Genomic DNA, 25,617 nt, shown 5'->3' with positions numbered 1-25,617 from the left:
ATCGATCAATGCCGGGCGAACGTTTTCGCGTGTCCTCACGCTTCCTTCGAACATTCGTGCTCGTCGTTGTCACGCGTCTTACGTATTTACGCTTCCTCCCTCGGCTATTTTTAGAGATCCCGATCGATACTCTTTTCCGTGCGGGCCGCTAATAATAAAAGCGGGGGCGACAGCGCTCCGTGTAATCCCGCGCGATTCTACGCGCTTCATTGATCGATCGATCGTGTGTCGGGAGCAATGAAAATTTGCTTGATTCGTCCGGCGTAAAACGATCGCGCGCAAATCCGTCAGCGATCCGCGTCGTTTCGGGCGCACGAGCGACGAGAGCAAAGCGTAAAAGCGGATTTCTCTTTATCTTTGGAAACCAGCTTTCTTGTCCGCTGGAACACGCGGCGGGCTATCGCGGATCCACGTTACGTAAGCGCCGCTCCTTCTTCTCCTCTCCTCCTCCGCCCTCACCACCACCACCGTCTTCCTCGCCGCCCGTTCTTTGCGCCTCGCGATCTCGAATTAGCTATATTTCGCGAAATTGAATATACATAAATGCAATTGAAATGTCACTGAAATTAAAGGCACCTTTCACAGGCAGCAGAAACGTAACGGCTCTTTATAAACTCCGGCTAACAACCCCCCCCCACCCGCCCCTTCCCCCTCGGCCTACCTCCCCGCTGCCTCTCCCTCGCCGGTGCGTCCTACTTTCTTACAATATCTGAATATCGAGGTATTAGTGGTATTATAACACACGTTTTCTCGAGTGTGCGCGCGCGACTGCCGGTATACGATAAGCAGCCTCGAGTTGACTTTAAGGCATCGTTAAAAAGCTCGGCTTCTCGAATGCGATCGCGGTGCTAATGGCCATCACGACGAACGCGTCGCGATAAACGCGTCGCGTAAAAACGAGCCGTGTGCGTGCGCCACGTGGGAAGGTTTTTCCACAAAGAGAACACCGTAGTAACGGAGAAGCACTCGCTCGCGCATATATTATTAGCTAAACTCGCAGAGCGAGAGATAGGCGCGCGCACAACTAAGCGGGGAACGCGTGAATTCGAATGTAATTAATCGGCCGGTTACCAGGCCGGCGAAGCGCCCGCCGATTTATCGCAGTGCTTCGTTCGCGAAGCGAGGTTTACGAGGCGAAGTTTGCACTCTGATAAGGGTGCGTGATCCTGCCTATCGCTCGGCAGATAAAGAGCGATACGAACGAAACGAACTAAGATAATGGTAGGTAAACGCATTTACGCTGTCATCCCGGCGAGAGGCGACGAGACGTGATCGTGAATGCGGGAAGAGAGAAAAAGGGAAAGGAACGTATATAAATATATATATTTTACACGGTGTATGCATAACGTTGCGGACGATTAAAGCCCGGGCGATTAGAACGATTAAAATTCAAACGAGATACTCCGGCGGCGAGGCAAATTCGCTCATCCCGCTCGTCTCAGCGTGCGTCTTCGGCGCGCGCGTTAAACGATATAATAATCGCTGCGCCTTGTGTGAGAAACGAGTCAAAAGCTAATAACAACCGAGGTCGATCCTCCCGTAAAAAAGTAAATGATCGATGACAGGAAAGGCTGGTTCTCCTAAAAGCATATTGTGGACAAGATAAAACTTGCTCGACCGGCTTCTCGGCCGCGATGGTATTTATAATGAAACATGACTAATCTCGCTCTCTCTCTTTCTTTCTCTCTCCGTCTTACTCTCTCGCTCCTCTCCCCTTCTCGTTCCCCTACCCTTTTTTCTTTCTCCCTTTCCGTCCCCTCCGCGTCCATTCGCCTTCGTCCCCGCTCGCTCTCTCTCTCTCTCTCTCTCTCCCACCCTCCCGCTCGGTCTCTCTTCTTTCTCTCTCTCCCCTTGAATGCTGTCAGAGCTCGTTATCTAGGCCAACAGATGCAGGTATTATTCACACGACGGCGAGTATTTCTAAAACAAACTCGAATCCGGAGCGATAAATAAACAGGCCGTATTTAATGTTATCGTTCGAGGATCTCATAAAACATCTCTGTCACGGCTGCGACGTGAGGGAGATATTTTCCTTCGCCTCTCGTCCCTCCTATCCTATTCGTTCCTTTCATCGCAGCTTTCCGGCTGAGATTTACCAGTATTGCCGNCCCCCCCCCCCCCCTTCCTTCCCTTTTACTCCGTTTGTCAGTATCCTTTTTCTTCGCAATTACTTCGGGATTCGGCCCGATTCAATTTCCGTCGCTCTCGAGCCTCGCCCGCATACCAAACGACTCTTCTTCTCTCCCTCTCTTTTTTTCCCTTTGAAACTGATTATTACTTTGGCTAATGTCTCATAACCATCGGACGTGTACGTATGTGTGCATACACACTCGAATGAGAAAATTTCTCAAGTTTCGCGAAGAGAAAAAAAAAATGATTCTAAACTCGTCATACGACGACGACGTACGAGTGAAAAGCACGCGTGCGCAAAACTCTCACGGGAAACAATGGCAATGCTCCACCGACTCTCCTTCCTGCAATCGATCTGACGTTCCTCATGCTCGTTAAAATCTATCCTTGTATAGGAGGCGCTTATCGCTATACTCGCATACTCGTCTAAAATAATCTTTATCCGGCTTATTTACTCGCTTCTCGTGACAATTCGCGATTCGCGTGGCGCACGCGCGATTCAATTTCCTTCCCGGCTATCCGTTAATTCTCCGGAGACGCATTTACCTATCTCAACAGCGACGCGCCGGCCGGTCAAATCGATCGTTTACAAGCGTAATAACTGTCCGCCGCCGCGCTCCTCACACTCGCGCGACAAATCGCGAGATAAATTATGCCGGTCGCACGAGGCTGCTTAGCGCGTTTTCGGCGGTTAGGGAAGTTTCCTGCGCGAGTAAAGGGACGTTGTGAATAAAGATTGGAACTGGCGTTAAATAAATAAGACGCGCTCGCTTTACCGAATTGTAAGGTTAAGGCGGCCTCGCAACCGACCGTACGGTAACGTCGATGCGCGTTTGCTCTTGTACTTTGAAACTCAATGACTGTGTTTACACACTCCTCGAACACATGTTGCCTCAACCGACGTAAGCGATCGCGTTACCAGCAGGTAGTTAAACCGAAGACTTTTCACGAACGCGCACGCCGCGGAGCGCCGCCACGCGCTCAGATAAATATTTCCGCCGGCGATAATTCTCGCGGTACGTCGCGTACGACCGGGTTAAAAGGGGCTCCTCTTTTTTTTACGCCGTCGCTCTACCCTCGCGCGTGCACCCCCACGTTCCGAATAATATCGCGCCGCCACTCGCCGCTATATATCGATTATCGGAGAGGCGCGCGCGAGGATCGGTAACTATGAAATTGATGGAAAGCGCGTGCGGTTTTATCCCCGGCGCGAGCGGGGACTCCAGCTTCGTCGCGGCGCCCGCCGACGCTATTTTTCGCCGTGTCCCGTCGATGGATACGGGATGATCTCCGCTCGTTTTCCACATTACTTAAAACAATCAAGATAAAGAGAGAGAGAAACGATCTCTCCCGTCGCTCTTCGTTTCACTCGTCAGATACATTCAATTACCGCAACTCGCAGGTTGTTGGTCCGCGTTGCGTCGCGAAATTACAACGTTAATAAACGGGGCATTTAAGTCCGTAGATGGGAAACGCCGCTATCCAAAGGGAGAGAGAGAGAGACAAACGCTCATGTCTACTACCGCCGCTGCTGCCTCACCCTTTCGAGACGTTCGCCCCGCGCACCCTTTACCACCGAATAAGCCACCTCTGCTAGGTACCTCTTTGCTACCTCTCCCTCTCTCCCCCCCTTCGCTCTCTCGCTTATAGAATTCTTTTCCCTCTCTGCGCCGCGCCGATCCCTCCAACCAACGCGACGGCGGCCCGTAGTACCGTCGTCCTCCCCTGTCGCGGCGCTCATCCCCACCACCGGCGCACCGCCGCGAACCAATATTCCCGGAGTCATTGCCGCGCCGACCACCGCGAGGAGCGCGCGTCGAATTTGCCACGCTGTCATTCATCGTATCTGGTAACCCCGCGCGCGTCTCGCTACGGGACGTCGTTTTACGCGCGACGTGTCGTTCGCCAAGTGCACACGTTCTCGCCCACGCTCGTCGAGCGCAAATGTGCTTTCTAACCTCTCGCCGCGCTCGCCGTCCGTCGTTCAGTGATACGAGCTCGTCGTCGTCGTACGCGAAGAGTGATCGTGTGTATCATCCTCGTGGTCAGCCAGTGTCGCTCGAGGGAACGTAATCTGCTACGGGCCGACGCTTACACGGATTGTCCGCCCTCCTATCCCCGCTGGAACTCGGTTGCACACGCGCGCGCACCGGCTGCGCTTCACGTGTCGTAAGCTGGATTCGGCGCCGGTAAGTGATATGCGGCGGTTCCCTTTAATTAACTCGATCGTGCGCGTACGATCCACGGCATGGAACGTGGGTGAGTTTTGAGAGAAGGTGGGGCCTGCGGCAGGACGGCAGGGGGAGGGAGTTTACCGCGTGCGTTACGGCGGATGAAGCGCGCCACGTGGCGCCATCTCGCCGGGCCTCGGCGAAGCACCGCGCGGAAACGTGGTAATTCGGAATTACACCCACGATTGTTCTCTGACGTAACGCACGCGCGCGCGTCTTTCGGTGTTGTCTCTCGCTTTTCCTCGTCTCCTTTTTTCCTCTCCCTTCTCGCACTCTGACGTCAACGATTGACGCTTTGCGTCGCGACGCTTCTGATCCACTCGCCCTCGGCGAGAACGATCTACACACGACGATTCCCCTTTCCGTTACTCCATTTTGAATAAGTTACGACTGCCACACACACACACACACACACATATTCGGCTTCATCAATAATACATCGAAAGAAATTGCCGCGGAATTTGCATCCCGACATCGAATACGCCGTACGTGGAGCACGCGGGATAATCGAACCGATCGCGCACCTTCGATCCGCAGCTTCTCGATCTCGTGAGTCTCTGTTTCTTTCTTTTTCCGCGCGGACTTTGTGTATTTTATCTCTCACTCTCATTCTCTCCCTCTCTCATTCTCTCCCTCTCTCTTTCTACCTCCGTTTCTTTTCATTGTTATCGGCCACGTAAATGGAGTCGTTGTATCTCTAATAATCGTTTTACGGCTGGAGGCAAGAACGTTAAGTTAATTACCGCGACATCATTGTGGCGAGCGGCGATTACATCATCGATTATGATATCACACCGTATCGGCGCGATCGTGTAAACAATAGAGTAACAACCACGAGCGTGGAGATACTTCGATAATAGGTGATTAATTTTTTCATCGGCCTGAAATTATCGGACGAAACTCACGCTGAAAGCGATACATCGTTTCGTCGGCGTTATTTCTCTCTCTCTCATTCTTGGCCGTATAATGACGAGCCGCACGCGGCACAGAGCTCGGCTCTATTCCCGACGGCGCAGTAGTTGAAATCAGATAAAAAAGAAGAACACTTTGCCCGCGTGCTCTCGCAAACAGGTTGCTGGATGGAAATGGCTTAATTAGTATAACTTAGCGCGCGACTACTTATCGTTGTGTACAATGTGACTCGAGGTGTCCTTGTTTGCGGCAAGAAAACTTGCAACGCAACGCTGACGTAAATCAAACTCACGCATTTCGCGTTATTCTAATGAACGGCATCAAAAATGACACGTATGCTTTATCGTCCCCAACACCATCATACCCGTGTCTTTGTGTATATGCGCGCGCACACGCTCGCGTAAACAACCGCTCCGAAATAAATTCTTCCGTCGCATTGTCTCGGCGAAGAATTAATTAAATTGATACGCGCACGAACGTTCCCTGTACAATGCTTTATCGTAAATCGATAGAGCTCGAGCCAACTTTATGCGTACAGAAAGAGAGAGAGAGAGAGAGAGAGAGAGAGAGAGAGATGGATAGATAGAGCGCGGGGGGAAGGGAGGAAGCAGATTATACGTTTGTGCAAGAATCATCAATTATTCATTGTTCTCCTCTGTTGATATAAATCGAATTTATTCTTACGTAATTTGTACACGTCGGCAACACTGGCAACGACGCGCGGTCAAAGCGGAAGAATGATCGCTAATAATGTCTAATGTATCGTGCCCTATTCGAGTAAGCGAAACGCGAACGCACAATCGTGCGCAGAAAAACCCGAGGACGTCGAAAATGACAGCGGCTGCTCGTTATTCTATAACGAGATCGAAACGAGCGAGTAATTTCGAATTCTCAGGCGATCTGCGGTCTCGCCGTTGCGGTCTACGGTCAAAAACAACGATGATATCCGTCTCTCGCGTGCCCCGCGAAGGAATGTCATTCATTCCACGGGTGGATCTTCCCTTCTCATCCGGCGAAACGTAGTTACGTTATAATAAAAAAGCGCGCTTGGAAGAGTTATCTGTGAAACGATATTTTTTCTTTTTTTTCTTTTTTTTTTATCGGAGCAGCCGTAAATAGCATTTATGCGGGAACACGTTTGCATTGACGACGTGCCGTGGCGCGCGTTTTCTCCCTGAAAAATTTCGTTTCTGTTCTTCATTCTTTTCTCTCTCTCTCTCTCTCTCTCTCTCTCCCCCTCTGTGTCTCTCTTTTTTTGCACTTGATTGTACTTCTCTCGGTTCGCGTGACGACAAAGCACGGAGCCATGGAGAAGTAAATTCTGCATAATTCATGCTCGCGCTACGTTCGGGAAGATGGCAGAACGAATTCATACATACATGCGTTACCTCGTTTTCGTCCCGAGAATTTGGATTCGCAATTCGCGCAATTCTCGCGACGTCCGACTGCATTTTACCGTTCCCTCCTCCGTCTTCCCTCGGCGTCGTCGTTTCGCGGTTATCAAGACGCGTTTTAACGCGTCGATTTTAACGCCGTGATCTGAATTCGATCTCTTTTGTGCTCTTGACCTTATTGACAGAAATAAAATATAACAATCGCAAGGAGAAAACACGCGGAAATGCAAGCGTATCTCAGCTAATCTGTCGTCAAATTTCGGTCTGAAATTTTGCCGGTTTTCTCCCGAAGGAAATCCGATCTCGTCCCGGGCGGGGTACGAGAAAGAGAGCAGAACGGGGAGCAAAGTGCATCTCGCGGCAGATTTAACGTCGATTACAGGGAGTAAAGGTCCACTAGAGCGTATCCGTCGTGATCTTTATACTAGCTTTCGCTTGTGCATCTCCGTGTACCACCTTGCCTTCCATTTCTCCCCTTCCTCCTCCTTCTCCTCCTCGTACCCCTCATCATCCGCGCTCTCTTCGCTCGCATAAAACCTCACGTGCTCGTTATCTAAATTCGCCTCCCTCCCCTCTCCCCCCATAAATATCACGTCGGCCGAGTAACGTCGATCACGGCCGGCGTAATTTGCCGTAGCACGCCGATTATTCCGAGGGCGTGTGTTCACTCATCTTCGGTGGTACGTTGCGAGAACGACTCTTGTAAGCTTTAATGACGTTCATCGTCATTTCGACGAATTCCATTGACGCACGTGTCGAGTGCGTTCGCACACGCGTCCGATATTAATCAAACCGTATCTCGATCGAGATAACGCGGATCGACACGCGAGAGTGAAACGCCCGCCGAAATCCGACGCCGGTGCAGCCGGCCACCCCAGTCACCCTCCGTCGGGGAATCCACTTCACTCGACGTGAAGTTCGAATTACGAAAGGGAATCGTTTTACGAACTGCCGGAATCTTCCCCTTCCCTGCGTCCGTCCGTCCGTCCGTCCTCCCGCTCGGACGCGGTCAAAATTCGAGCCGATAAATATTCATCGGGGGACGCGCGAATTTCGCGCCGCTCTCGTGAAGGATGGCTGTGTTTCAAAGAGCGTTCGGTATTTCCAAGTGGGCCATTGAGCGACTACTCGTTTGTTATTCCATTGCGCGCGGCACCTATCATTACATAAAGAACCGCCATCGTAAGAACGTCCATGGCCCCCCGTGCGGCGGATAGACGTTTCAAAGGGAGAGAGACGGCTCCACTATTGTGCGTCGCGCTGTTATTACTCGGCGAAATACCGTATCCCCCGCGCGACTGTGCAACGATCGACGTGTAACGATGATAAATAAACGTGATCGATTTTGAGACGCGCTCTCGAAAAGAGATATGACGTAGCGGGCCCGTAGGATGGAGACCGAAAAGCCCAAAGTAACGAACGAGGAGAGGTCGCGTCCGCACGCGGCGATACTCGAGTTCCTATAACAGGAGTCCGGACGCTATCATTCCGCCACATGTTTGGGATCAAATCGGCCATAATGCAGGGAATGCTCAAATATTATGAAAATAAGTGCAAAATACTCGTTATCGATGACTTGGTGATCATTTTTCTTGTCAGCGCGCAAATACAGCAGATAGTTTCTTTCAACAAGACATACTTGGTACTTTAAACGAAACTCATTGGAGTGGAAATGGAATTCATTTATGATCGGGCACAAGAAAGAATATTATTCATGAAGATGATGAAATCACAAGTGCATTATGCATTAAGCATTAAGTGCAAAATGGATAAAAGTCAGGTGGAATAACATCCTTCAATTATTAACCTTGTTGCGACAGAGCATAAATTAACATAGCCTGTGCATATATTAAAAAAATTGCATTAATTTTCAAGCATCATTATGTATTAATCTATTTTTTTTCAAGACGTTTTATAAAATGTGCAAACTCACTTTTCTCGAAACACACTTTGTAAGAATTCTTAGATAGCAAATCTTTTCTCGCGTCGTCACTCAGCTGATAACTTTGACATCATCCCGACCGGAAGCTTACATGGCGGAGCTAATCAGAAATCAGACATACGGTGTTCTAGGCACTTATTATAGGGACTTTGAGCGATACACACCACTGTAGGCAGGAATCGCGTACTCGTTTGCGTAACGCCGCTTGCTTTCTAGATCGACCGTTTACTTTCTAAGACATGCCTCGCGAACGTATTGCGCGAGGCACACATTAATTAAATCTCTAATTGTGTATCTCGCTACAAAGCGTAATTGCAAAACTGACGCGAACGCGCCGACGTGTGTACGCTCTCGGGTGCGTTCCTTCCTGCGAAATCGCTGGCACTTCGGTTGCTGATTAGCCGCAACAGCAATCCGGTAGGCAGCACACGTTTCTCCCTCGAAACGTCACCGTTAACCACGATTGGGCGCGTTAACGTCGCGCGTCCGATCTTTTCTCAGGCTCGTTAATTGCTGGGAGAATGTTAAGTGTCGCGCACGCGACGCGATTACTGCGCCGCGTATCTCGATTAACGTCCCGCCGCCTGGCGATTAATGATGTAATGTATTTTCGTAATGCGTTACTTCGTCCGCTTCTTGTCTAATTGCGCGCCGATCCAGATGGAATTTACGATCGGCCGGCATTCCGCGCGCAAGGCAGCTCCATTTCTTTCCGTTCGCTGGCGGAACGAAGGGGGGGGAGAGGGAGGAACGGGACGGATATTATCAACGTTGCTGCTTCACACATCGCATACACACATTATTGCGCGAGGCTTCCGTAAGTTATTCCGCGTGTGCTCGTTTGTTGGTTATCGCATTTAAATTATACTTGTAAATACGTGAGCACCGCGGAAAGTGCACCTCCCTCCCGTTAAACGTTTCCGAGTTCAGAAATAGGAATCACGTAACACACGCACACGGCGATTAGATCGCCGTGCTATGCTGTACACCTGGTTCCTTCTTCGCTTCACGCTCGTTTTTACGCCGAGAGAGCGAAATATTCACGACGACGATTCGTCGGAACGTTACTTGCCGTATACGCGTTTTAACCGCGAATGTTTTAACCGATACACGTTGCTGCGATTTCGCGGCTGGCTTTCTCACGGCAGACTGTTAATTAATCAATTAACGCGCGTCAAGTGTGAGTTAATTGCGTTTCGAGCGCGCGGAATGTAAATCGCTGTCGATTAATGCGAACCGTTGAATTTGTTGCTCGGACAATCGCGTCTCGCTCGCGAATTTCCATCCTAGAGAGAAAGAGAGAGAGAGAAGCATAGATAATCGTTTGAAATATATCACAGGGGAGAACGAGCTCTCCTTCGGCGTCTACAGTTTCCCACGATGCGGGAAGACGGAGAAAGAGCGGCGATACGGTGTGTGTTTCTCTCCCTGCCCCTCTGCCGCCGCCTCCTTAGACATTATAATTAGAAAGTTCGGAGACACGATACAGTCGATCACACGTAATGTAACGGTGTTACGACGTAGTTAAAAGGAGGGATAAGAGGACACAAGGTAGAAGAGTGATCTTTTAATCATAAAAATATGATCGGGACGGTGGTATCGTAACGCCGCGTCGTCGTACCGAACGTTGTCTCGTTGACGAAAACTCGCCACGCAGAAGAGAATCGCTGAGGAACGACGCCGTAGGAACTGGTCTCGGAGTCTCACCATCTGGGACACGAGTGCTCCTCGACCACCTTGTCTCTCCCCTCCTGTCTCCGCGCGACCCCGGCATGCGGTATAACGATTTCGAGCTAAACGACGGACGGACGGACAGGTGCGGATGTAGACCGAGCAGCAGCAACACAGCCCTACATCCGTGTGCACACACACACACACACACGCATATTCGTGGGTCTTCTCCCAATCACCGCTTCGATTCTGTTGTTGGCCCTATCGCTCAGTCGTTTCCTTCTTATCTAATTGCTATCTAATTATACGGGCATGTAAATACGTTGCGTCGCCGCGGTAATAATGAAGTCTGCCTTCCTCCGATCTCTCGTCCTTGGTCGCGACAGATAGCGCTCGTATTTTACGAGCTCGAGCGTTTTACAACGCTTACTTGTTCTGTCTGATTCTCTCTCTCTCTCTCTCTCTCTTTCTCTCCCTCCTTCCTTCCTTCCTTCCCTCCCTCCCTCCTTCTTATTCTCGGTGGGTACTTTATACGTCGCGGGTTCCTTCTTCTCCCCACCGTAAAGAAAAGCCGCATACGTTCCCACGGTCTAATTTGTAATTTAGAATTCGTAGCACGTTGAGCACAAAATCTAGTAGCGTGGAGGAGGGGAGGAGTGCGAAGGGCAGAAATGAATACGCGAGTGAAATCGCGATAGCGATCGCGGCGGTCGATTGTTCGAGACGAAACGCAAAGGTCATACTTGTAAATTCGCGATGTTTACCGAGCTCGTGGCGCGCACCGCGTAATTTAAAACCCGTGCCGTTTGCAGCAAAATCCGGTAGCTCGCGCGGAGCGTTGCAAGAATGAATGCAGAAGTAAATTTGGGATAATGATCGGGCTGATTGTTCGGAACGAAGCGAAACCGAACGTAGCGAAGCTCATCCGAGAAAGTTGAAGCAGAGAGAGAGAAAGAGAGAAAAAGAGGCGAGAAAAGAGACTGGAAGAGACGAGAAGAAATACGGAGAGAATACCTTTTCCCAACAAACGAGTAACAGCAGGCAGGCCGCGAGAAGTGGCTCCACAATGGAACCCCTTACGTCTAACGGTTATACACGCAGGTAGAGCTTCGCTGTTGCCGGGCTGTAAGCGTCCATTGTGTTTCTCTCTCGCCGCAAGAAGAACGAACACGGGCCTCTACGGCTCTCGAAGCACCTCTTAGTTACGCGTTATTTTCCTGCGCTTGTTTGTCTCAAACGCACGCTGATTATCCACGTGTTGCCGAAACATTTCGGCAATTTTCTTCACTAGCCAATAATTCATCGCCAATTCCTCGATAACCCTCGCAGCTCCCCGCTTGAGGGTGGGGGGGGGGATCCCGCTGCTCTCGAGAAAACCCAATCTTTAGATTACCATCCCAGCGATCCAACGAGAAGAGTACGTCGGATTAGACGCGTAATGAATGAAATCTTCCCGCTAAATCGGCTCCGGCCGTAATTTCCGTTCAGATTCTTGAAATCAGCGCGTGATTGCGATAATTTGAGACTGTCAAATTTTCTCTTCTTCTCTCCCGGCTCCTGTCGTTTTCCTCGTGGGGGTGCTCGCTGTATTTTTTGCCCTATTACGTAATTACAGAGCGAACTGTACGCGAGATTATCGTCTTTGTTGTTCGCGCTGTTCTTTTTTTCTTTTTTCTTTTTTATAGCCGCGCCTCGATGAGAGTTTATTAGACTTGATGGCACAAAGGTGTATCCTCGCCGTTCCCGCAATCGGCGGTTCGTGTAACTCGTTGAGAACGTACGCGTGTACACATCGATTCGCGTATGTACCGCGTACCGCCACTTGCGGTACCTTAATGCTGGATCGATAGCCGAGACTGTGCCGCGTACGTCGTCTCCGACGACGAGATACCGCGGAAAAGGGGAGGAAAAGCGGGCGATCGCGGGAACGCCGAATCTTCATCGTTGAGAAATATTCGCTCGTAACTCACGCAAGCTCCCTCGTCCGTTCCGTTTGTTCGTTCGTATGTGCGAATAGACGGATGGACTCTCCTTAACCATCTGTCGTTGATACCTGCCGGTTGATTAAAGCGGAATGATTAGCCGCGACTTTCACCGCGTTAACGCGCGCATCGCCTCGCGACAATCCTCTCTATTTCTTACGTTGGGGAACTTTCGAGTTCCCGTGAAAATTTCTCGTGACCCCCCGGCCTCGTGCGACCTCTTCGTGATCCGCTCGAAAATCGGGACCGGATAGCAATCGAATTTACTTACCTTCTCCCGCTATGAAAGAGATCGATGCTGGCAAAAAAGGAAACAAAAACTAAACAGGAATTCGTCGTGATCGCGAAGCACTTCCCCAGCTCCTCACGTATCCCTCTCTCTCTCTCTCTCTCTCTCTCTCTCTCTCTTTTACTCGCTCTCTCCTTCCGAGTAGCTTCATCGATTAATCATTTCCAATCTCTTTTCCACGAAACGCTTATCTCTCGCGGATATTGCGGATTACCGTCCCGAATAAACAACCGTATAACAACCAGTGCGCAGACGCGGCAGAGGAGGCAATGCTCGATTCGTTTGACTTACGTAATCGGGACGATGAAAATTCAAAGCGGATATTGCAACGAAAACTTTTTCTACGTAACGCAAAAGCGAGCGGCGCTCCGCGGCGTTTCATTTCGCCGGTATTGTTCTGCTAACAATCGAACGGGGACGCGAATACACGAGCTGGTGTATCGACCTGTTCGTCGCGCGACAAAAGATAGTAAGAAAAAGCTATTTGGGAGAGAGTTTCTCCCTCCCCTTCCCGTTTTTTTTTTTTCGTTTTTTCCTTTCCCGTTTTTTGTCTTTCGGAACCGGTATAAGAGCGTGTCTCTCAACAGGGACTAAAACCGGCTTATCTCAAGCACGATCGAGGCCATTTAGTAAATAACCGACGCTATAAGTTATTACCGCGATAAGAGACGTTCGAGTTCTGTAAACAGGATATTAACCCCGTTTTACCGAAGTTCGAGATAACGTGAACGCCTACAACGATAATGTTTAGTGAAGCATTTGTCACGTCTCTCTCTCTCTCTTTCACTCACTCACTCACTCACTCACTCACTCACTCAAAGCTTTGTGTACTATTACCGAGTGACGATAGGATCATATAAAAATATTTCTCTCAGATAATCACAGACCTCTCTTATCGTCCCATAATATCGCTTTCAATCGCGGTCAGTCATGCCANTTCCCAAACCCCCCCCCCCCCCGACGGACGACTTCTTCGCGCCCGCTTTCTCGCCGAGTTTCTCAACTTTTCGAACGTGTTACGGGAGTCACGTAATTTTACTTGTACGTGTCATAATATTACAACATTATACAACAACTTCTTAATTGTTCGTCGAAGTACCGCAATAACGGTAGAATCCATGCCGATTATACGAATCGAGTTCATTCGTCGACTCGTTCGAAACGCCGATGTGGACTACTGATAAAAAGGAAGAAGGGAGCCGCGCACGGTCGCGGGGGAGGAAGATCGGTCGCGGCCTGCGGTGCAATTAAAAACGTCAGAATTCTCCCATGAAGAGAATTCCATTTTCTCTATCGCTCCGGGCGATCGATTTGCCAGGCTCCCTCTCGCGAGACGGAAGATGGAGATTCTAGATTTTGCCCGCCGCCGCCGCGGAACTCGTTACGTGGCTGTGCAGTGTGGTGGCCCCCATCTGTATATAAGCTCGTCGTCGCGCCTCGTGCCTCCTCGCGATTATAATACTATCATCGCGAGAAGGCGTGCCGCCTTCGTGTGCGCGCGCGGGCCTTCCTCCGGTTATTGGTTATTGCAAAACCCGACATTTATATCGCTGTTTTACATCGCGAGAGGAGGATTCTCGGAATAATTAACGCGCTGCGCGAACCTGTGTTTAACGTATATATGTGCGTGTATATATGTGTACGTATATTTTTACGCCTGATAAAAAAGAAAGAGAAAAAACCAAGCAAAAAAAGAATGACATTCGCCCACCTTGTCCCCATTCGAACGAATTTGCACGAAAGACGGAAAAAGACGTTGCGCGTGTTTTTCTGTTCTTCGAATGTGTTGATCGCGGACTACTCGCGACGTCACCTCTTCATTTGTATTAATATATTGAATCGAGACACATTGTACATGTAGCACGTTCATTGTGCGTGTTTTGTCGCAAGGTCGCCTGTTCGTTTCGCGCGTCGTGCGTATATTCATACGGAGAAAAAACATTTGATATTTGCGACTATTATAATTGCACAGTGAAATAATTACAACCGGAAAATACATTTTTTTTTGCAGACGTTGATATAATGCTGTTGATAACAACGCTTCATATGCATATCGTTACTATTATTTTCTTTTGTCGGGCAATAAAAAGACACGCTCGACGACTGAAAGAGCTCTGTTTTGCAGTGAGATTAACAATTTTTTGTCTTGACCCATCAGAGCACTTGAATGCGCGCTGCTCGATCGAAGATCGAGGATATATTGTCCATTAGTGCCGCATTAGTGGTTCATCGAGGGAGCCATTTATAAATTCAATATTTATCATGCAAAATTACGTTCTTCTATACATTTATTTCATTATTTAAATAATGTTACTTTGAAACCGAATTGATTGTATATAAGTATATGCAATATCACAGATACAGGAATATTATTTTTTATTTTCCTTATTAATGCTATTTTTATGCATTAGTTGATTTAATAAAGATGCACAGATAATAGAAAGAGGTATATAAATATTTAAATATGTATTTCGAGTGGTATTATAAATTACGAATTTTACACCGTTGAATATTCAAAACAAAATGGTCAGTAATTTTGAATTTCGTATATAATATCTGCATATTAATCTTCAATATCATAATAGTTTTTCATTAAAATTTCATTTTTAGTTCAAAAAGTGTTAAAAATATAAATATTAAAAGTAGCTAATCTCAAGGAATGTATGATAAAAAATTGTTTACATTAATTGATGTATAAAAAGCGTTAACATTAATTACAAATATCTTAACTCCCGAATGATTAATTTTCTAGTTGCACGAGCAGTAAGATAAAGAATATTTCAATGTATACGCTGTGTAAGAAGTTTCATTGAATTCTTATCAAACTCATTTCATCTTACTTTCTTCTTCTTTCTCCCTTCTCTTTATTCTTTTTTCCTTTGAAGTGGCGTAATTTCTGATCTTTCCAGGCTCTCTGAATTACTGTCAGACTTGTGATATCACTTTTGAACGCAATGTAAATCAATTCGTGATTTCATAGTTTCTTTATTATTTTTCATAGTTTCTTTATTAATGTAAATCAATTCGTGATTTCATAGTTTCTTTATTATTTTTCATAGTTTCTTTATTATTTTGAATTACGGACAATTTCGTTTAACATCATTTTATTTTATTCGCGTTCAAGTAGCGTGCGCGCGTCTCCGCGTTTCCTCTTTTCATTTATCGTATTATTGTATTATTGTAGCATTTTAACAGATATATACACTTATAGTTATTTATACATATGGTGTGGCATTAAAATCAGCTGCGCAGCTGTTGTCATATCCTTTGGTCGTTTCTGTGTCACGTCCGAATATCTCTTTTTTTCCTGTATACAATTTTTTTCGCTTAATAAATTATATTATTATTATTATTATACATCCTCTTAACAGGTACACCGAAATTTCAGACGATTATTGCTTGTCCTTGCACTTTCGTTGTTTTGAAAATTTGAAAATGACGATCGGTATCGATTGGCCGTGGATCTCACGGCAAAGAGAGAGAGAGAGAGAGAGAGAGTGAGTGAGTGAGTGAGCGCAGCCGAGTCTTCGCAATTTCGAGTCGTGATCTCATAATGACGTGACATTCCGCGCGAGTTTAACGCAATTACCGAGTCGTCATATTAATAACGCTACAGAGACAGCAATATGTACGCGCTGTGCTGATTAGTTGGCGAGCTGCGTCGGAATTAGGCGTGAGCGGCGATCGTCCGCGGTACAACGGTGTACGTCATCATCATCATCATCATTAGCAGCAGCAGCAGCATTCATCTCGTTGAGTCGCCAAGGTCTCGTTTTTAGTCTCGCGCGACATTTCCATCCGACTGAAAACCACATAATCGTAATCGGCGAAAGTCAAGAAGAATATACTCTTTACCTCGAAATAAACGCGCGCGCGAACGAAAAGTCATCACTTGATTGTTGTCGTCATGTGGCGAATTACAGGGTAAGCCTTTCGCGAACTGCTTTTTCGACCGGTCGTTGGCGTCGCCGTCAGCGAGAGTATGGTATGTACGGCACGATTGCATATTTATTTTATCCGACAAGGTGCGCGATACCAAAGTAGTAACGTCGCGCGTGTGCACGAACCGAGAAACCGGCGGAATATCTCGCTGTTCAATTAAATACCGCATAAATAGAGTAATGCCGTGGGAAAGCGCGGGAAAATAAAAGAACGATAATAGCGGAACGCTAGGCGCTACACGTCGGCCCAGCAAGATTTCTATTTTCGAGGGAGAAATTCGGCGACGGTGGTGAAAGAATTCGTCGTCGGTGGTTGTTCTCTCTCTCTCACTCTCGTCCTCGCAGTTTATATCGGTCGCGTTGCAAGTCGCGGAGATCGTGTCGTGAGCGGGCGCGCGTGTCGCGTACGCGCGAGCATGCATGCATTTTTCATGGTCGTGTTGAACAACGCGGACCGACGGTGTACACACGCGTTGCCGGTGCGCATCGATGCATTATTTACCGTACCGGTATAATTTTGCATTTCATGCATTTCCCACAAGCGCCCCGCACCGCGCTTCCTCTTATTACCTTCTTCCTCCCTCTCTTCCCTCCCCCCGTAGTAGCACGCTCCTCTCTGTTCCCGTTCGATCGTAGATCGAGAGTCGCGCGATTGATTGTGCTCTCGTTGTATTCATTGCGTGTCACGTTCCGCGCGGATCGTTTTTCAATCGGTTACTAACGAGAAAGAAAGGGAGAGAGAAAGGATAGAGTTTGAGAAATGAAAATTAACTGTAGCCGCTGATAAATTGATAGTTGGAAAATCTCATGATTTATTTTCACGGCGTGAATTAAAGAAATCTGGCGAATTTTTATTTTAAGAACTCGATAAGATTTAAACGCGTTCATTTCTTACTCTCTCGGATTTTCTTCGCAAGTAATTCGTCCGGATTTTCAGTGGCGATATTAAGGGGCTCCCTGCATAAGTTCACTAGTCATTAAAAAAAAAAAACTTCCCTTACTTCATTTAACTACCTAAGTAATAAACGCTATTCAGAATCGCTTTCTAACCTTGCAGACACGTAGATAGTATTTCCATCAATATAAGCTAAAATTAAAAAAAAAATTCTTAAAAAAATAGTTTTACCGACCAACTGCCTCAAGTATTCATTCTACACAGTGAAAATTACTGATCAAGCGAGAAAGTTAAAGAATTCGACGAATCCGACGGGAGAATTATCGGTGAAAACAAACTTCGTCGTCATCACTATCAGCTTCCTTGACCGTTTTCGCGACTATAGATAACCACCTGAGGAGATAGTCGGGTCGGCGAGGATAAGAGCGCATTTCGAGGCTTCCGAAAGATATGTAGCGGCGAGAGCTCTTCGTTCGGGAAAAATCCCGCCGGACTCGTTATTCGCGTCATGAAGCTCGTTACCGCGCAACTTGCACTTTCACGTTCGTTATTGCATACCGGCGTAAGCTGGAGCCTGACATCTTTAGGTTAATAAAGACTATGCGCCCGTGTCCGTACGGTTGTTGCATGGCGTAACACGAGGCTCGTGACAGCGAGACGTGTCTTAAGCGCGTAACTTTCTCTCGACCCGATGGCCCGTTTATCCTCCTGTCCACGGGCGTTCAACGCTAAATATGTGCGCTGATCGGCGGTCCTGCGGAATCGAGATATCGTGGATCCTGTCGCGGCGGATCCTCCGACGGAATTGGGGCGCAGCCGCACGCTCGCTCGCTCGCAACGAGGTTCAGTCATCGATTGCATCGACGTGTCCCTTTCGTGCTTCCTGGGCTTAAAAGCGCTTTTAAGAGGCTGTAGACACGCACACGTGAAATTCCTACGGGACCGGGAACGAAGGGGGCGGCGAGCTATGCCCGCCGCATTGTTCCCGTTCCGTGACCGCTGTTCCGACAGGAACGCGGTTAACGCCTTCGCTAACGTCGACTGCCGTTACTACGAAATGTCAAACATCGCCCGTCGACATAACTCACTCGCAACTATCTTGATTACGGGCGAGCTTTTCTGCAAATTCCGCGTGAACGGACTACCGGCCGTTCGCGTCGCGTAGTTGCTGCGTCGCGTCGCGATGCCGCCGCCGGCACGAATTATCGGATTATTGGCACGCGCCCACCGAATTCGCTCGCTGGCAACCCGATGCCCCCCCTCCCCGCCCCCCACGTTCTTCGATATTCCTCCCGATCTCGCGACGATTCGCTGAGATATTTGCTCTCTTCTTTCTTAAAGCAGCACCGCCATCCTGCGCTCTACAACACACCTGTTTCCGATTTCCATTCACTCACACCTGGGAAAAATGTTCCATTGGTGTAAATGGAATCTTCGATCGCCTGAGGGCAAGACGAGAACTCCGTTGTGTATGCGCGGAAAATTTTTGTCGAGCAATGTAACGTGCTAATAGCACGATTGGCTAGTATCGCGCTACTAACGATATACTTGTATTGAGGTCAAAACTTTATATATGATGAATGAATAACGCTAAAATAAACGGATAATTTTATCAGACGTATTTTAATCTGACGGTATATAAATTTACCGTGCGTACAAATAAATGTTAGAAGAGTAAAAGATATTCTGACACATGCATTTTCGACATTTTCGACGTTGCAGCTTGAATCGCGCTTTATTTCTAACGTCAATGTGGAAAAAAATTTTATGTCGGACAGTAACTCTATTGTGTAACGTATAATACTACTGTTGTGTGCGTGTGCGCGTCTATGAGAACGGCAGAAGGACGGGATATTTGTTGTGTCAGTGACACAGACCGTTGGTCTGTCTTCGTTGTAGCTGAACTGGCTGCGCTAGTTCAAGAGATTTCCACGCACACTGAAGCGTGAGAATCTCGTACGCTATCTTGTTCATACGCTACAATATGTATGTAAATTTCTTGAACTAGTGTAGCCAGTTCAGCTAAAAAGGGAAAAACAGACCACGTGTCTACGCAGCGAAGTACAGTTGTAACCGTGTCGTTCGCGTTGCTTTCAAAAATTTCCCACACTGCCTTGAAGTTGTTTCGACGTTATGAGCATTTCTAGCCGCGGGTGAGAGACTACTACTATCTCTTGCAAAAATATTTCACCGTTTTTTTTTATTTGGTGAAAACTGTTAATTTGGGTAATAAAAACGTGCATTCGGCTGAGTGGCTATAACCCGGTTTTTAGATCGGAAAAGGATATTTTCGCGTAACAACTAGTGGTTATACTGGACTGCATTCAAGTGTATCCGAATAGTGTTGACGTACTATTATGAGTATTTTTAAATAGTAAACACTGCTGTGTAAATTTAAATTGTGTAAATGTGCATTCAGCTATTCAAGTAAACGCACGACACTTTACCGTGCTTTTTCCGCATTAAAACGAAACTGAGTAGAAGAGGGACGTTATTACCATGATGTTAGTCGTCAGCTGGAAAACGGGCATTGAAGCCGGGCAATCTACTCGCAAATACTCATACAATACTCGCGTGTACTCGTCATAATATTTCCTCGCTAAATGGACTAAACGTGCTTGAGAGTGCAAGAGACGAGCATAAAAATGATAGAATGGGTTGAAGATGGACCAAAATCGAGCCATAAGCCAAGAAGCAAGAACGGTGAAATATCTTTGTAAATGATACTTTTTCGACTCACGAATGTTTCTATCTCCGAGAAAAAAAATTCTCTGCGCATCGGAACAGAAAGATTCCCGCGGGACGTTTCAGTCAATTGCTCTCAGTTGTCCCAATCGAGTTTTAACGCAACTGAATGCTCGCACTGAATGTGCTCAGTCGTACAATAACGGAGATATCGTTTCTTGTTCGCCGAGTTTTCGTCCGGTCCCTATTTCATCCGCGGGAACTGAGATTTTTCTCCGTGTAATACTTGTTAATGACCGACCGCTGTCGCTAATTAAGCGCGCCGATTAAATCATTCTCGTTTCCGTCTGTTGCAGAGGAACGACAACTTCGACCTGTCCTTGAACGTTCCGCAGCACCATCAAACATCGTATCATCACGACGGCTACAACATGTCCGACCAGGTGAGTGAATCGCGAACGACAAGATCCATTGACAGCTCGCCACGTCCATGTGACAACGTCTCGCCCATCATAAATCGCAGCCATGCGGTCGCTCTTCGCGCTTTCTCATTTTTTCCTTTCTTTTTTTTCTCTTGCACTTGCTTGTTATGAATTGCGTATCGATTACGTGTCGACTGCTCGCGCGTCGTTCACGTGACGCGCAAGTTGGCGAATCGCGGTCGAATTGCCGCGCGTCCTCGGCTGCGATGCACATGCTGTGGTGCGACGCGAAATGGAAATCTCGAGAGGAACGAAGTCTTATGTAAGTCAATGTATCAGTTCCGTGAAAAAAAAAGGGGGGAGGGAGGGAAATATAAGGAAGAGATACAGCGGCAAACGGGAGAAAAAAGTGGAACGAGTCGCCAGTCCGTCGGGCAATTACGAAATGCCGGACTTAATAGCCTTTAATTTCATTGAAATTTAAATTGCTCGGCTGCACGTTTCCATCGAGACTCTTCGATAGCTTCGTATCTTATGCGACCTCTCTCGATCGACGACGTTGGAGCGATCGTACGAAGGGCTAGAATAAAGTTTATTGATATTCCAGGGTAAACCTCTTGAACTTTACAGTTAACGATATATAATATTCTTGGCAGGGATAACCAGAACCAAAAGAAAAGGAAAAGTGTTAGTTAAACGTTAGTCAAGAGAACAGTAAAGTACATGATAATGATAACGCAATGTTCGGGTATGGCTATAAAATATTTAAACACGCCAGGTGAATAAAAGTAACAGATCGCAATGCGTATGCGAAGTAATATGACAGGAAATAACAGAAATAAATTTGCAGATAAAGCGTGAACTTAATATTACGTGCAAAAGTTTACCACGGAACGTTAACGGTTCAAGCACTTTTCTAGATTTATTAAGTACGACATTAGAGCGCACTTAAATTTTAGTGGCGAGGAAGCAGGTACTATTTTCATACCTGGCAACAAATTCCGAGAATACGCAGCTCCGTAAAGGATTTCCTATAAATTTCTGCGCGATGGTAGATAAGCATAAATAATCTGTTCGTTGTAGTTATGATCCCTAGTGACGCAAAAGGGCATCATTGCGTGCAAACATAACGGAATATAAGATTGTAAGATGGCGAACGGCAAACAGCTTGAGTGATAAAGGCGCCGATTCTGAATGGAGAGTCAATTTTCCTACAGACGGAAAACATGGTCGTCCATCCTGAGTTTGTGGATGAGATGTACACAAGAGTTGAAAACCAATTGCAATTTGATGTTAGAGATACATTCGTGAAATGAGAGAGAGAAAGAGAGAGAACTCACGAGCCAGAGCAAGCTTCCGGCAGGAATTTCTTAATTCTCATTACCCGCGCGCGCGAATACGTTCTCGTGTCCCTCCCGGTTTAAGCCGGTTTAAACAAACGAGGAACCGGATACCGTCGGCAATGCAATCGTCGTCGTCCGGTTCGATGAAGGGGTGGATAACCGTCGCGTCCGTCCGTTCGTCCGGCGGTGCGACGCGATTGAAATAATCCGCTGGTCCGGCGCATTTTTTCACGCGTCCGGAATAGGTTAATCCTGTGTATCGACAGTCGCGTCGAAATGGAAGGGAAATCTGAAAAATGAGAGCCCAGGGTGAGACGCGTGCCGCCCATGCGCCCCGCCTACGCACATCGCCGATGGCGATTTGCCGCAGTGTCGTCCCGATCGAATGCGGGACGCGCGTTCAATCGGCCGGTCGCTCGGTCCAATCTAAGCGTCCGGTAATTGGCAATCTGCGATAAATAACCACCGGTTATAATTTCATTGTTTAATAAACGCGCGAGCGCGGGCGCGCACGTTACGTGTTTCGATTCGCGCGGCATTAGCGATCGTAAATCGGTTGATAACGAATGAACCAATTTCCGCGAGTCGATCAATAGCGGCTTCGAAAACTCATTACTCGGGGGGCGGGGAGGGGGAGGCAAGTTTGATGCTTTGTCGCGCCGGCCGTGCGCAGGCGATTTGACACGATTAATTAGCGTCTCGCGTCTTAATCGGACGGATCCTCGCGTCAGCGGACTCGAAGCGCTTTTCGCGTCGTAACCTTGGCGGAGAGATAGCGAAAGAGTGAGAGAGAGAGAGAGAGAGAAAGAAAGAAAGAAAGAGAGAAGAATAAAAGCACTCGTCCGAGACAATAGAGGAGAGCTATCGGAAGTTGAAACGTTAAATCCCGCGGAGTGATTCAATAGATAATTACGACTCGAAACGGTAACGACGAAAATAGTATATATCTTCAAGGCTAAAGCTCGAGTCGCCGGTTAGCCTTGGAGGCGCGCTGGATGACATCACTCACTCCGACGAGTTTATAAAAACGCAAATCAGTTTTTAATCAGTCGCAATTAGATCGTGACGCACCGCGCACTTTTAATCGCGTTCGGTCTCTCACAGCCGTCCTTTCTTTTCCTCTCGACGTTAAAAAACATTCAGCTTGCATCTACGCCATGTACACCTGCGTTATAAATGTTTCATTTAGGAGGATCGCGGCTCTCGATTAATTATGCATCGTTGGGGAAAGACCGTGCGCGACCGTGCGTGTGGTAGAAAGAATGACGGTATCTCACCGTTGTTACAGTTCGATCGACGGGGCAGATTAACCGATGAAAGTTCCGACAATTCGCTTGCGCGTTTCGAGTCGCACGTCCCTCCGTATCGTTGCGGAAGCTGTACACGGAACGGTATTATTGCCAGTCGAGCTTCTTTACGGCGTCCTTACACTTAGAAGCTTCCCCTGCCCCTTCTCCCTCTCTCTCTCTCTCTCTCTCTCTCTCGTAAAAAGTTGATCCAATTTTCGTTTTTACGTTCCCCTTCGTTTTGCTGCCACCGCGCGTTCCGCTTCTTCGCCGACGATCATCGTCGGGTCGCCGAACGTCCTCCGTAAATCGTCCTTTCCGAAGGACGACGTCTAATTCTCGTGTATCGTTCGTGATGTCGAACGTGTCACGGTACATGAAATATAGTAATAATAACGAAACGCACGTTCCGTCCTCTTTCTAGACTTCACCGTTGAGATTTTATCAAACCTTAGATCTAACTTTTGTCCACGTCTCTCTCTTTATTTCTCTCTCTCTCTCTCTCTCTATATATATATATATATATAATATATATCTATCTATCTATCTTTCTTCCTCTCCCCTTAATGCCGCTAATGTCGCGTCGCGTTCGCTCGCACTTTCTCCGTCGCCTTCATTAATTATGTACGGCAACTCTCCCGAGTCGGTATCGAGACACTCGGCTTTTTTTTTCTTCCTTCGCAGTTGGTCTCTCTCTTTGTCCGTCTCTCCGAATCGCTTTCTAAAACGCTCGCTCCGTTACAATGTTGCAACAACGACGATGAGAAAGATTCCACTGACAGCCGTTAATTCTTATTTTTCAGCCGGCATCTTCTCGAGGCTCGCACGAACCCTCGTTTCCACCCGATATCGACATTGCGCTTTTATATCGCTCTTTACCTCAAAATTGCGTATTGCTCGCGCGCGAGAAAAAGTTTATCTCGCAAAGACTCTACAGCATTCGTATTGAAATAATATGTAATTTGTATACGTGAGAGCGCGAAATCGAAGTTAGGCGAACGAGGGAGAGGAGAAGGTCTCGGGGCAGGCGGGGAAAGAGGCGGGAACGACGAACGGGTGGTTGGTTGCGTAACCAGGAAACCATCTAAATAATATTTCTTCAGGAAGAAGAACCAAGTTGCGAGAGTCGCGCGCAAGTTTTAACGAGATGGCGGAACGAGTTTAGTTCACAGTGAGGAAAAGAAAAACGACGACTACGACTGCGACTACGTGGAGGAGAAGGTGGAGGAGGAGGAGGAGAAGAAGAAAGACGACGACGACGACGGGAGGAAGAACGATATTTCTTTGTCGTTCGCTCGCCTTTCTCTTGCCTCGCGCTTCACCCCCGNCCCTCCGCCCCCCCCCCCTTCCCTTTCCTTCAACTGTCTCTCCATTTACCTGCGATTCGACGCGAATCGCGAATTTAATATCAGCCTCCAGTACTGCGGAGTGGGAAGGCGAAGGGAAGAAGAAATAGTCGCGTCGTGAAAAATGACGCGTCGCGCGACCCTATCGGTGGCTTTAAGTGAGTTCAAGTATGCGAGCGAGCGCTTGAATTCCGTCGGCAAACGGGAAAGCGCGAAAAAGCGCGGAAACGGCGAGATCCACTGAGAAAGGCGATGCTTCCGGGCGCGTTGCTGCACTCGGCGGACGACGCTCCGGCTCGCCGGTTACGCACGCACGAAATTAGATCGTAATGTCCACCACCGAGTATCGAGTAACGATGTCACGAGCGCGTAAACGTAAAATGGATTTCGCGATAAACGATCCGCGGAATTGGGCGTAATAAAACGATTAATGGCACGTATAAATCTGGTTTACGCGCAGCAGTACCACCTGACTCCCCGCGCGCGCGCGCGCTGCTCTCTCTCTCTCTCTCTCTCTCTCTCTCTTTCACTGTGTATCGTGTCGCGCGATCACGCGCGGCACGCAGTTACTCGGATTCCGATTTCGACTAGCTTTCTGTCGCCAGTCGTTTCGAATACGATGCTTTAATAACGGGAAAATAAAGTAGAGAGAGACAGAGAGGGAAAGAGAGAGAGGAGGTGGAGGAAGGAGAGGTACACAACACTAGCGATCGATAGACAGCCGTGTTTCTTCAAAGGGAAATTCCTGACGCTATTAAATCCAATTTCGAAACTTTTATTCTCCCTACCACCGCGTTGCGCCGCGGCAAATTTATTTTCCTTCCCTTTTGTGAAGGGGAATAAATTGCTAAAAGGATTCCGAACAATATAACGCTATCTATCATCCCGCCGAGGGACGGTGGAAGGTTGATTCTTTGATTCTACTTTCACGTCGTGCCCCACCTCGCCCCTCTCGCAGAGGGGCCTTCCCTTTTCGTCGTCTCTTCGCTTCCCTCGCTCGCTCGCTCGCTCGCCCCGAAGACGCTACCGGCCCTGCAAGGAGGAAAAGCTTCTTCTCGCTAACGATAACTCGCTAACGAGGGAAAGTCGCAAGAACGCAATATTCCGCGACGTGAGCAAGAGGGTGTATGAATTTTAGCATCTCCCTC

At 47.8% G+C, this 25,617-nt stretch overlaps 1 protein-coding gene across 7 annotated transcripts in view; it reads left to right on the top strand.

Moving 5' to 3' along the window:
- The window catches only part of LOC106747717 (TOX high mobility group box family member 3-like), an 83,836-nt gene that overhangs the window by 45,789 nt on the left and 12,430 nt on the right, over positions 1-25,617 (top strand). For 4 of the 7 annotated variants that reach the window (XM_014625528.1, XM_014625529.1, XM_014625532.1 and 1 more), the window contains one exon: positions 20,429-20,515. In XM_014625528.1, coding sequence (XP_014481014.1) covers positions 20,429-20,515 — 87 coding nt within the window. Of the gene's footprint in view, positions 1-3,901; positions 4,320-4,889; positions 4,911-16,445; positions 16,537-20,428; positions 20,516-25,617 lie in introns of those variants that run through there. The other 3 variants (XM_014625531.1, XM_014625534.1, XM_014625530.1) reach the window with 3 other exon arrangements.

Source organism: Dinoponera quadriceps, unplaced genomic scaffold, assembly GCF_001313825.1.
Source record: "Dinoponera quadriceps isolate SergipeBrazil2010 unplaced genomic scaffold, ASM131382v1 scaffold1395, whole genome shotgun sequence".
NCBI lineage: Eukaryota > Metazoa > Arthropoda > Insecta > Hymenoptera > Formicidae > Dinoponera > Dinoponera quadriceps.
The sequence above is the reverse complement of the archived record's forward strand: the minus strand, read 5'-3'. Positions and strand labels throughout refer to the sequence as shown.